Source organism: Gordionus sp. m RMFG-2023, chromosome 1 (assembly GCF_954871325.1).
Source record: "Gordionus sp. m RMFG-2023 chromosome 1, tfGorSpeb1-WG-v2, whole genome shotgun sequence".
Classification (NCBI taxonomy): domain Eukaryota; kingdom Metazoa; phylum Nematomorpha; class Gordioida; order Chordodea; family Parachordodidae; genus Gordionus; species Gordionus sp. m RMFG-2023.
The window spans coordinates 65,173,848-65,187,659 of record NC_088775.1 but is presented as its reverse complement, the minus strand read 5'-3'; the positions used below and the strand labels follow the sequence as shown (position 1 = coordinate 65,187,659).

Here is a 13,812-nt window from a genome sequence, read left to right as displayed (position 1 = left end):
GTCAGCAACTTGAGGGCAAAAAATATCGATAATATTGTGCTAAATTTGTAAGGAAATATAATATTAAAAAATAGGTTTATTACTTGAATTTGGTTACAAAATTATAAAACCCAGCAATGTAACAATTTGAGAAAAGAAAATCTATTTGGACATATCCTTTGCTAACACAATCAGACATTTAAACAAAATTTTAAATTTATTAAAATTAATATAGTACAAAGCTAGTCCCTTGGAACCAAGGTATACCCCTCGCTTGGAATTATACATGTGTAGATTGCTTTGCCAGATCTTTTTATTTCAACTCTCTGAAAATACAAAAACAAATAAATATAACCACCTTAATAATCTTTTGTTTGTTCTGGTAGTCTCAGACACCTGTGGATCATTTGGACCCCAAGCCCTAAAATTATTCAAAACAATGTGCAAAGGTTATGTTTAATCACAGGTGATCCAAAAAAGGCTTCTACCTATGACAAAGAATATTAATCAAAATTTGTCGATCCAAATGTATATCTATACATGGGTCATTAAGCCCTGCCTAACCAAACCTAAATACATTATTTATTTTATTTCTCTTCTTTTAATTATATACATAGAATTAGATATAGTATTATTTTAATAAATAGTTATATTATTTTTAAAAAAACATATTAAAAATAAAATTAAACTAGAATATATTATTTCGATTTATACATAATTTTTTTTAAAGTAACTAGTTACTTTTGGCAGTTACATTCCAAAGAATATAACTAGTTACAGTACAGTTACTAGTTACAATTTTTAAAATATAATTATTTACAGTTATTTTTTGCAAAAATGTAATTTGAACTAGTTACTTTAACAACACTACATTTTATTTTACTGACAACATGGAAAATAAAAGTTACTTTTTAATAACTTGTTACTTTAATAAGTTACATTGTTCAAAGTGTAACTAGATACATTATAGTTACCTTAATTTTTCCAGGAGATGCACCTGATGTTTATGGGCCATTCAATTTTTAGTAATACAAAATTATTCAATAATCCTAACAAAAAAAAATTGATATACAAATTTCAACAATGAGAAAGAATAAAAATGTGATTTAATTTGTTTCGCAACATTGATGAATTTTATTAGCAAGCAAGACTGCCTTAATAATAATTCATAATTTTTGAAAATATAGAGTATATTTACTAATTCAATGCACTTAGGGATATTATATTTATTATCTGTAAATTATATTAATTCTTCTCTTCTAAATAATCAATTATAATTTAGTACCTTTTAGTTTGACTAGATCTTTATCATATTGAGTTTTTTTAGAAGTATTAAGCTAACTAAATTTTATATAAAATTGCAGGAACTATTTTCTCATGAAGCAAAACACTTTAAATGAGAAGCCAGATCCTAAGCATCTCTCAAATTATTTCTGCCAGCATTATTGAGCTAAATGTCCAAATTGGAATGAAAATACCAATGCTTGCAAAACAAGTAATTCTAACTATCACTTAATCATGCTCATCACTCAATAGTTTATCTTATCTTATATATGCTCGATGCAATGCTTGTGAGTAATTTTGAAATTAATATAGAAAGTCTCAATTGGCAACCTAGTTATTCTATATGCCAAAATTGATAATAATATAAATTTTAAAATATATTTCCTAGATCAAAGTTGGACTAAACTTAAAAATTTTTGACTTAAGCTTAAAATGATATTTATAAAATTAGGTTTATTTTGAGCCAACAAGTATTTATGGAAATTACATATATTGTATAAAATAGACACAAATGTCTCAACCTGAAAGTGGATTGACATTTAGAATTTTATTCATTTGTGACATCGATATAATAATTTCGTCGAATACAGGAATACTTCCATGAACAAGACCAGTATTGCCTCCCTAGTACATAAATATAAAAAAAATTGTGTTACTATTACTTGAGGCACAACAGCTAATTTCCTAGAATTGCAATAATCCAAAATTTTGGAAACTTCATAAGTTGATTTTGGCCTCAAAACAAGTTTACTAGATCCTAATCTAAAAATCTGAAAAACGCCTATTAAGAAACTAACCTTTACATTCTTTTAGCCAATCAATATTATAGCTCTCAATAATTGCTTCATCAGTTACAATTTGTCCAGAAATTAGAAAAGATTTAAAATAATCAATATCCTTTGAGTTAATTAAATTATATGGGCCGCGCACAATATTTGAGTATCTAACATGTGTAGGCAATGTATGATAATGATTAAGCAAAATCAAGCAATTAGGTTTATGAGATAAAAATTTAAAAAATTTAAACATAAAATGTGAGGCGATAAAGGTTTAACCTTTTAAAATCAGAAAATAGAGTTAACCTATCCTGTCAATTAACCTGACAGATTTTACATACTACTATTTAGATTTATTGTGTTATGTTTTTAACAGTGGTTGAAATTTTAAGCTAAATATTTTATTCAATTATAAATAATGGGAAAACGAATATCAGAAATTTTTAGCATATATTTAATTGGAATATTCTTTAATAATAAATTCTCGATATAATGGTGAGTGAACTTACGAGTTCTTGTTCCCGGTTTAGCAAGGGTGTTGTAGTAATGTGGTAATATATTATAATGTACTATTTATACATTAATAATACTATATTTGTCAATTAGATATGGCTATAATGATTATATATAATTTATGATTTTGTATAATATTGGGTGAGGCAGGTTCAATATATATTTTATCCTGCTTTTATTTTTATGAGTTTTATGGATATAGAAATATTGTGTTTGCAATTATTCTATTTATAATAGGTGTCACTAGCCTTTACAATCTCAGGTAGCTCAAAAATAATTTTTTATTTCAATATTACCTACTTTTTTTCTAGCTAAGATTATTGAAGATTATTTTTTTTAGCTCACATTATCCAAAATTAATTACCTTTAGCTAACATTTTCAAAATTACATTTGGCATAAAAAAAATCAAAATTTTTAGGAAACTCTTCAAATTTTTCAGAGGGCTTGAGTCCTTGCACTCCTTCCCCTCTCTAGTTAGATTAAAAAAATATGTTTTGACATTAGTAATTTAAAATGGAGGAGGTAAGGCATAAAATTATGCAATAGAATTCTTGTAATTATTGCATTTTTTTATATCACAGAATTATTTGTCTAATTCCAAAAACATTATCAAAATTATATAGTAAACATCAGTTTTATAATCATTATCAGAATTATAAATTAAGTGGAATCATATAAATCAGTATATAATTCAAATATGAGTTTTTATTTCATCCTTTTTTATATTTAAAATGATTAGCAATATCATCTTGTTAATGCTAATTAAATTACACTTTTAATAATTTTTATTATTGATATAACATTTAAAATTCATTAGCTAATATTTTTAACATAAACATAATACTCTTTACATTCTATGAATATCATGCAAAATTTAAGGAGATTTTCCCTCGATAGTATGAAAATAATTGAATTTTGTACTAATGTAAATATATCCAGAGCGCGAAATGCTCCTACTTTCTTTAGTTTGAATAGATTTTGGTAAATCAAAAGCCATATTCCTGAGTAATTTGATAGCGGTACTGCCCTCTAAGTTGGAGTTTAATTGTACATTGACTATAATTTTCCCAAAAATTTGTTATTTATTATTATGCTCAATATTATATTGATGCTCATCTTTTCAGAAGGGGTATGGAAGAGTTTGTTTATTTATTTATTTTTATTTATTTTTTTTTGGGGGGGGGGGGCGGAGGGAGGGATAAATATTCATGCATAAGATATCGATGGGTATCAGATGTAAGCTAATAGAAAGATTAATCGATCAATTTGCATCCTCTAGTTCTTTGGATTGAGTATGGTGTTATTAAAAAATTTCTCACAAAATATTTCGAAAAGAATTAATTAATTATATGACATATTATAACTTTGTTGTTATTCAGGGTGGGATGGAGAAACTGCAAAATTCTAACATCATATTTCAATATTTGAATATCATAAAAGCTAATGTAAAGATTTATTGATGACATTATAATTTTTACTTAGCACTATGTCTTTGGGGCATTTTGACTTTCTTACATTTCAAACTTGGGAATCATATTTATACTTTTTATTAAATTATGATTAAACTTAACAATTTTTTAGAAATTAAACTTAAAATAAAAGATAGCCCGTCAAAAATGACGGAGAATGAGAAATTTATTCGTTTTTTTAAGAAAGATGTTACCTTTTATTTAAAAATCATATCCAATTTATATTATTTTTAAACCCCCCCCCCACCCCATTTAGGTCAAGTCCAACCAATGTCATTGAGTCCAACCCATTAGGACTAAGGGTGGAAACTATTTTTTGAGTAAAAATATATTTAAATGCTTTTACCCAAAATCAAAATTCTTTGTAAATATATTACTGATTACATAAGACTAACATTTAACATTAAAAAATTTAAAGCCAGGTCCAAGCTCATAATATTTGGAAAAAATTTCCAAGCGTCCAAGACCTTATAATTTTTAAAAAAAATTCTCAAGCCTAGCTCAACCCATAATAATTTTGAAAATTTTTTCCTAGCCCGGCTCATAATAATTTGTAAAAGATATTCCCAAGTCAGCTGCTAGCAAATATTAATCTTGAGGAATATTTTCCAAGCCCAGTCCAACCCATATTAATTTTCAAAACTTTTTCCCAAACCCGGAGATAGTTAAATTTCTAAATAATTTATCATCACATGAGGGGAAATCTTGGATTTACCAATTAGTTGGTTAACTCCTTTTATCAAAAAATTTGATAAGGGCTATCTAAATCTTTATGTTAAGTACAAAAAAATGCTATCTATTTAAATTACAAAAATGTCATTCAATACTAATGAAACTTATATACAATTTATTTATATATTTTTTAATAAATTTGTTTTTCTTGCCATATAAATTTAGGTAATTTTTTAAATAAATGATGAGGATTAATTATTATTTTGTGTGTCTGATAAAATTAAGAGCAAATCCTTTATGACATTTTAATTTTTGATGGAAAAAGCGACAAAATAAATCTGGGCAGTCGTCTGCAGAGGAAATAATTAATGTATAATATCATCCCATTTAGGGTTGTAGGTGAAAGTAATGAATACAGGTTACCAAAGAAGTGTACAACACCCATTGCGTCCTGATAAAGCTGAGGCCTTGGGCTACTGGTAAAAGAAGAACGCAAATAATATTTCTGCCAAAGTGTCATTTTGGTATCCCCCTCTAAAATAAAATCATGAACGACATTGTCAACTCAACCATAAAACTGTCGTAAGTATTGTTATAAAGGCCATGACAACCGCATATTTCCCCATTAATTATGTTAATGAAATTGGCCGCACTACACATTCACGTTTGAACATCCCTCTAAATATTCATGAAAGTTCCACAGGGAATCGGATAAAGTATTATTTATATTAACTCCTAGTGAGGTGAATGATAGTGGAATTAAATGCTTATATTTGTTAAAAATTAGGCAGAGGTGGCATAGGGATTGTGGTAGTGGTGATAGAAATATCATTTGGAGGCAAGTGGGTGAATATAAAATAAACATATAGATAAAAAACATTAGATGAAAAACAAAATAAACCTCCAGAGGAGTTCACAGTTCCTTATTATCTTGGCCACCAGTAACTCTAGAACGGGTAAGGCGTTTGTTGAATCGGCATTTTTTTTCTTTGCTTTTAATAATAGATTCATCATGTTTTGTAACAATGTGAGGGATTCAGATTGGATTAGCCTAGATAAATAAAGAAATCAGCCACAAATATATATAAACTATTGTTGAAATTAAACAAACATTAATATACTGTAAACCTGTAGAGGAGTCAATATTAGAAGTATATTTCTAGTAGTTAGGGAGCTATAATCAAAAAAAATTTTTTGGGGACTTATCAAGCCTATCATGTTCTTCTAAAGGTTTATTTTGCATTTGTACATTATTAATGACTGATATATCAATATTTGAACAATTATAAAGAGGAAATAAGATGGGGATAGTTAAAAGTAAAAACAAAACAATTCTCAAGTTAATTTTATAAGGTAGGATTAAAATAAAATACCATTCGGAGAGTCCAATTGGCAAATTAAAAAAAAATAGGAACCTTGTGAACATATATAGAATAATTTAAATAATATAAATACCATAGTATGTATTTTGTTTTGGAATAAATGTAAAATCCTAAAGATAGAAAACCCCGTTTTGTCTTTTTTATTGAGTTATACAAAAAAATTAGTAAGAATAAAAAGGAGTATTGTTAAAAAGGTAGGATCCTTAAGATATAATTTTAATTGAATAAAAAAAATATTGTAATATATATATCGATTTTTTGGATAGATATAAAATCCTATATAAAATTATTTATAATAAAAATAATGTACTTATTTTTTGGTGAGTTATACAAAATAATCAGCATGGAGAATAGAGCAATTGTGGATCTGACAAAAGGCAAGCTTTTAAAAAAGTAGGATCCTTAAAAATTGATATATTAATTTAGTTAAATACTAAAAATAATGTACTTTGGATATTTTTCTGTTAGTTAGACAAAATATTCATCAGAGATAAAAGGACATATTGTGCCGCCCGGCAAAATGGATAGCTTTAAAAATACGTAGGATGCTTAAAATAGATATATAATTTATTTAAATTATAAAAAATATCATACTAAGTATTGTAAATGTAAAGAAAATAGGGAAATTTAAAGGGAAAGGAAGCTAAAGAGAAAGAAATAGGAAATTAAAAAGTTTGAGAAAGTTGAAGATAATAAAAGAAATTAAAAGGGAAGGAAAGGAAAGATAGAATAGTTTTTAAAATTTTTATCAGGCTGATTTTTCACATATTATTTAAGACTATTGTTAAAATAATTAATGTTAGTGACATCTTCAATAATGATATATATGTTGTCGGCGAAGCTTAGCCAGTCTACATTTGGTTAATGATGCTTACTACCAAGTGAATGTATGGAAATATTCTAAATACCAACCTAATTTGCTAAATACCGACCAAAATTTATTAAAATTTAATAAGACCCTTATTATTTAATATATTAATACTGAATCACGTGGTCGAGTCCGGCCTCCTATATATTATCCCCCTAAGGATGGAACCACCAAGTTAGAATAAGAAAAAAAACATGACCATTCCCGGGATTCGAACCCGGGACCATGGGATTAGTAAGCCAAGCTCTTGCCTACTAGGCCATAGAAGCTTCCCAAAAATCACGATTTTTTAAATATATATTATAAATATATTTGGTAGTGCCCATCCAAATGAAAAATGAACAAAATTCAAATTTGATAGGTAGTACCTTAAGGTAGTAAGCATCATTAACCTCTACATTTTGTACTGGTATATGTGATGTCACTAATTAGTAGATTGAAAATGGGGTGGAGGTGGGGGGGGGGCACATCCTTGTTTTATACCACATTTTTGTTTAAAAATAGGTAGGGTTAATCTTTTGTGTTTTGAAACTATTTTCATAAATATTTATAATAATTTTGAATGTGTGTAGCTGGAATGGGAAAGTTTAAATTATTGATGTTATACTTTTTGTAAACTAAGGGTGTATGATGATTGTTTGATTTGTAAAAACTCATTTTTATAAAATTAAAAATATTATTTACCCTTACTTTGCTTTTCTTCTCAAAATAAATATGGGCTGTATTAATAATTGAATGATAGTAAAAACTAATTTTAATAAATAAAAAATAATAATATACCAGGATAATAGTTGCTTAATCAGCATCTGTACAATCATTAAGAGAGTTTAAAACAGGGCTTGTTATCTAAAATAAAAACATAAGAATAATTTTAAAAATATTAATTTATTAAACCTGAAGAGGAATCAATATTAGGTTCAACGCTCTATAAAGAGTGGGAATATCATCAGAAGCTAAAATTGATGTATTCTAAATGTAAAAAAAATATAAGCATTTATAATTTAATTTACTTGAAAGAATTGAATGATATTTATTTTTTGACATTAGCCCTTGTAAAAAATCATTTTTATAAATAAAAAATATAATTTACCCTTTCTTCTAAAAATGAATATGGGTTGAATTAATAAATGAATGATATTTATTTGATATAATAAATTAAAAATATTATTTACCAGGATTATAGTTGCTTTTTATTTGAGTCTTGCTTTCTTGGATTTTCTTCTCAAAATATTTCACCTATAAAAAAAGTAATAAATATATTTTTTTATAAATTATAAATATTATTTACCAGGATTTTATTTTCATGGATTTAAATTATTTTAATTTCCATATCTTTCAAAATAGGTTTTAGATGAAGTTTTAATTATAATATGCTGAAAGTTTAATTTACCATTTCTATTTAGCCAAACCCATATACAAATCAAAAAATTCACTTTTTAAAATAAGCTCTCGCAGCGTCTCCAGGAGAGGGAGGGGGGAGGGTAGGTGCAATTTGCTTCCGATTTTTTAAGAGGGGCAAACATTGAGGGAATAACCTAGGTGTAAGATTAATTTATTGATGGGATATCTATTAAATTTTTGGATAAATAGGACAGATATATTGTTCTGTAAAAAAATATTTCATTTTTTAGTATAGAAATACAATGATATTTCTAAACATCGACCAAATTTATATATTGTATACAATCATAGTCATTATTTTACAAATAAAACTTATTCTGGATAATTTTCTGCTATTTTTTTTAAATGCAATTTAAAATTGTTAGACATTCTACCATAAAGCTCATATTCATGCCAAACTACTATAGTAATGCATTCTTTGTAAATGTGGTGTTTTAAATTATTCATGTTATAAAAAATAACTCTTATACATTAACTTTTTTGATAGTTGGTAGTGAAGTGTTGATAATTTAAGTTATTGTTTTTAAAATATATGAAGGGAGTACCATTATAAATAAAAATGAATAACTAATGAAGGGAATTCAATTGACCGACTTGCCAACCCTGGGAATAGGTATGAGTTGGGATTGTTCAGTGAATATCCTGTCCTTATAGATGCTGAACCCTTGCAAACAGTAATTTTTAATTAGAGGAACTGGCATGGACTATGACAACAGGGGTAAATACTTGTCTCTTAGAAACAATATCCATATTTTGGCCTATTACTAATACTTTTTTGAGATTTTTTGTGCCAAATTTACCTTAAACTTTTATTTTTTTTGTGTATTCTTGCATTAATTTTGTTTTTTTTATTTATTTACTTTCATTATATTTTAAAATATACATTCATTTTTATTTTATAAATTTACATACCAATTCTTATATGCAAATTATTAGACGATTCAATTTATGATTCTTGGTTCATATTTATTATGTTCAGAGTTGTTAAAGTAGCGCGCTACTTATCGCGCTATCTTTTTTGGTAGCTATAGCTAATAGCGGCTACTTTTTTTGTAATTATTTAATTTTTTAGCTCGCTACTTTTTTTGGAAGGTAAGTATAAACATGAAAATTTAAATATAATATTTTAATTAATTATTATTTTTATGATTTATTATTTAATTTTGAAATTGAAATATATTTTCAATTTGTAATTTATATTTTTATTTGTATTATAAACCTAAATCACGTGTTAATAATTTAAAATGTCATCGCCTATAGATATCCAAATCGTTGAAAGTGATTCAGAAAATGATATTTATGAAATGGAAGATTCCAGGGAAGAAAATGTTTTTAATAGCTATAATACAAATTTCCCATTCCCTAGATTTGAAATTTTTTTTAAAATAAACATAAAAACCACTGGCTTCAAATTTATTTGTTTAATATGTAAAAAAAAATATTTCCTCAAATCAATCCAGTTATAACCTCAAGAAACACCTAAAGGTAAATTCTAATTTTTACATTCTAATAGTATTTATTATATAAGACTGTTTATGCCAATAAAGGTAATGGAGAAACATCTAAATAATTTTGGTATAGGCGACTCTACATCCAAAAAGACTAATTCAATTCAAACCAATTAATAATTCAAATGCCAATATTTCTCAAATATTAGCTGATAAAGTTATTGTTGATTTTATAATTGCTATAATTCAGCCAATGCCCTTGGTTGATAATCCATCATTTACCATGATGATTAAAACTCTATCCCCTGGTACAACAATTGTATGTCGCCAGACACTAATGAATAAAATAGAAGATAACTTTAAAGTGATAAAAGATGCTCTAATAGTTGAGTTATCAGAGATATCATATATATGTGGCAGATAGTTGGACACATAACACTAGGTAAAAACTTATAAAATGCAATAAATTACCATAAATATTTATTTTTATTACATAAATTTTTTTATACTCAAAACTAACTATATTTTAATATTTATAAATGTTGATTTTTATATATTTACTATATAATAACATTATAAGCAAAAAAAAACAAATTTGTTCCTAAATTTTTTTTATAAAAAGTAGCTTAAAAAGTAGCTAATAGCGCGCTACTTTTTTTAATAAATAGCTATAGCGGTAGCGTGCTACTTTTAAAAGTAGCGATTGGCAACTCTGATTATGTTAATCATTTTATACATTTTGACAAATACCTACAAACCCTTAATTGTAAATTATATATTTTGACTCCATAAAAAGTCAAATGATGAGTAGGCTAATATTAATATCGAATTGTTTATGTTGATTTTATTATATAATTTACTTCTTCTGCAGATATATGTAATTTGAAATATTTTATTAATTTTTGTCGTATTCAAAAAATAATTGTCTAATTTATTTAAGGGGAATAAAATGTATTTTTAAACCACAGTTCATCGATCGCCATTTTAAAGTTTACTGGATATAAAATAGTAATGTTGGGATGATTTAGATGTTGATTGAAGTTTTTTTTTAAAAAATAAATAAAAATAAAATTATATTAATAATATCTCTTTGTTTATTAATTATTCATTAAATTTAATATTTATATAAATAATATATCACGGTTTTCGTGATATGTATTAATGTATTAGGTATTTATTTTTTCGAAGTAGTTGCTTTAATAAACCATAAAATTTCGTTGTTTAATATTTTTCAGCTAGCTGATGCAATCAACATATCGTATTTCTCTCTATGAGTACATCTGTTAATTGATTTATGCATCTTTCTATTCTCATTGTTGGGTCACTGTAATTACATTCCAATTTAACTATGGTTATCATGCTATATATGATTGAATTTATTTGTAGGCAATGTCAAGAATATTGATCGTTCTAGAAAGATATATTATATAAAGAAATCTAATTTTACATTTAACTTCCATTTATATATTTTAAATTTATTAATTTTAATTTTCCTAATTTCCTTTAATTATTTTTCCCCTCAGTTTGATGTTTTTAAGAAAAGCAAGCATTGCTCTATTATATTCACAACCTATAAGAGTAGGTGTTTAATATCATAAATTACGTAATATATATAATAATTAAAACTTTATTATCAAGTGTCATTAGAGATTATAAATAATATAATAAATAATAAGTGGATAAGATTTCCATAAAAATTATTTTGTATCTATCTAAGATATACACTTATTTATTAAAAGATACAAAAATCTTTTATCTTTTAGATTATTTAATAATTACTTCTATCTGTATTTGATCCTGGATGGACAGTTCTGATTCATATACGGTCGGACTCTCACATATAATTCGGGAAAATATTTGGGCCGAATGGACTTGTGCATATTTTTAAAATATTATTCAGGTCTGACGGATTTGAACTTGGTTTATAAAAAAAATTGTATAGTTCCTAACTAAAATTATAATTTTAATTAAACACTTATTTTGAATAATATCCATAATTTAAAATTTTTTAACTTTTTCGTTTATCTTTATAATTTTTCAAGCGCCTTTTGACGATTTAAAATAAAAAGTAAGGAAAAATTTTATTTTTTAAGGGGATTATTAATATTTTAAAAAGTTATAAAAGTATTTTTTTTTTAATTCAATTCCATCAAATTTCATTAAAATTTAAAATAAAAATTTATATATGTTAGTGAAATGTGTTTTTTCCGGCAATGTGTTATTTTTTCACCTTTAAATCATTTTTGAGCATATGTTTTTAATTTAAAATCTGATTCTACAGGAAATTCAGAATTTTTAAAATACCTATCTTATGAATTGTAGATAATCTTGCCAATAACCTGAGTCATTTATAATTTATATAGAAAGTCTATGGGAAAACGAATATAAATTATATTAAGTTTAAGAGTTCATGGCAAATTTGTTTAATTCCATAGGGTAGGTATTCCAAACAGATGGAATACATTTCTGGCAAAATGAGATTTTTAAATAAAAAAAACTCGCTTAAAAAATTAGAGCTGGAGAAATAAAACATTACCGGAAAAAACACATTGCCGCTAACATATATATATATAAAAAAGTTTTGAAAATGTGTAAATCAATTCTACTTGCATACACCCTAATCCGATCTGTATGAAATAAGTCGGGCGAACTTTGGCCTAATTAGTATTTTTAATTTTTAGCCTGAGCGGACAAAATTGTAATAGAATACCTTTAGGGCATAATAAAAAGATAAAAGGATATATTGTATTCAATTAAATTAATGTATTAAAAAATAAATAAATGTATTTTATATAAAAGGACATAAAAAACAGATAAAGACATTATTGAAATAAAATATTATATAATTACGACATGGCGCAGTTTCAAATGGAGAAATTTAATATAAAGGAGTGTGAGATGGAAGTTTATTTATCAAAGATGGAATTCATTTTTAAAATCGCCAAAATAGAAGACCAAATGTCATTTTTATTAGCAAATATTGGACTTGAGGTTTATTCAAAATTATTTACGTTGTGTTTGCCAAAGACATTAGAGGAAATATCATATTATGATATAATTATACTATTAAAAAATTCTTATGCGAAGAAAACGAATTATATGCTGGAGAGATATTATTTTTTTTTAAACGGAACAAGGAAGAGGAGAAAAAATTACAGAATATATAAATAAATTAAAGATAAAAGCAAAGACGTGTGAATTCAAAGAGATGTATAATACAGTATTACGGGATAAATTAGTGTAGGGAATTACTAATGAAAAAATATTAATGAAATTAATCAACACGCCGGACTTGACATGGGAAAAGGCTGTACAAATCGCTACTTCAATGGAGACAGCAGAAATGATTTCTTATGAAAAATTATCTGCAGGAAAGGAGATAAATAAAATATCAACATTAACAAGGTAACAGTATAATAAGTATAAACCAGTTTGATTAGAAAATCACATAAAATCGCAGTGCCCTAATCTAAATACCATCTGTCATAATTGTGGGATAAGGACATTTACAGAAAGTATGTAAAAGGAAGCACGTTAAGAAAGAATATATTCGAACGATAGATATTCCAGAAAAGGAGCGAGAAAAAATTGAGGATTGGGATTCTTCAGAGGAGTCGCGAGCAAGATTTGAGGTGAAATTATTGATATATAAAATTTATATTAACTTTTTAATTGACACAGGATCAGCAGTCTCCATTTTAAATATAAAAGACGTTGACCGTTTAAAAAGATCAGTAACAAAAACGGATACCATTTTAACATCTTATAATAATGTATTAATCGAGATTCAAGGTAAATGTATATTACCCGTTAATTATACGAATAAAATTATATATCATGCCTTTATAATTGTAAACAATGGTATATTTGATAGGTAGAAATTTAATAAACCAATTAAAGTTAATAAAAATAAATAAATTTAATACAGTTAATGAGGTTTGGGAGGATAAAATTGAACATAAATTTATAATTATTTACTAAGAAGTTAGGTTTACTGAAAAAGTTTAAAGCAAAGCTAT

General features: G+C 25.7%; 1 protein-coding gene across 4 annotated transcripts in view; it reads right to left on the bottom strand.

Moving 5' to 3' along the window:
- Positions 1-2,025, bottom strand: part of LOC135930845 (D-2-hydroxyglutarate dehydrogenase, mitochondrial-like) — a 49,892-nt gene extending 47,867 nt beyond the window's left edge. For 3 of the 4 annotated variants that reach the window (XM_065467637.1, XM_065467632.1, XM_065467639.1), the window contains exons 1-2: positions 1,926-2,025; positions 1,785-1,887 (exon numbers count right to left, since the gene is read on the bottom strand). In XM_065467637.1, coding sequence (XP_065323709.1) covers positions 1,785-1,827 — 43 coding nt within the window. In that variant the 5' untranslated portion in view covers positions 1,828-1,887; positions 1,926-2,025. The remainder of the gene's footprint in view (positions 1-1,784; positions 1,888-1,925) is intronic. The other variant, XM_065467633.1, reaches the window with a different exon arrangement.
- Positions 2,026-13,812: the final 11,787 nt, after the last annotated feature.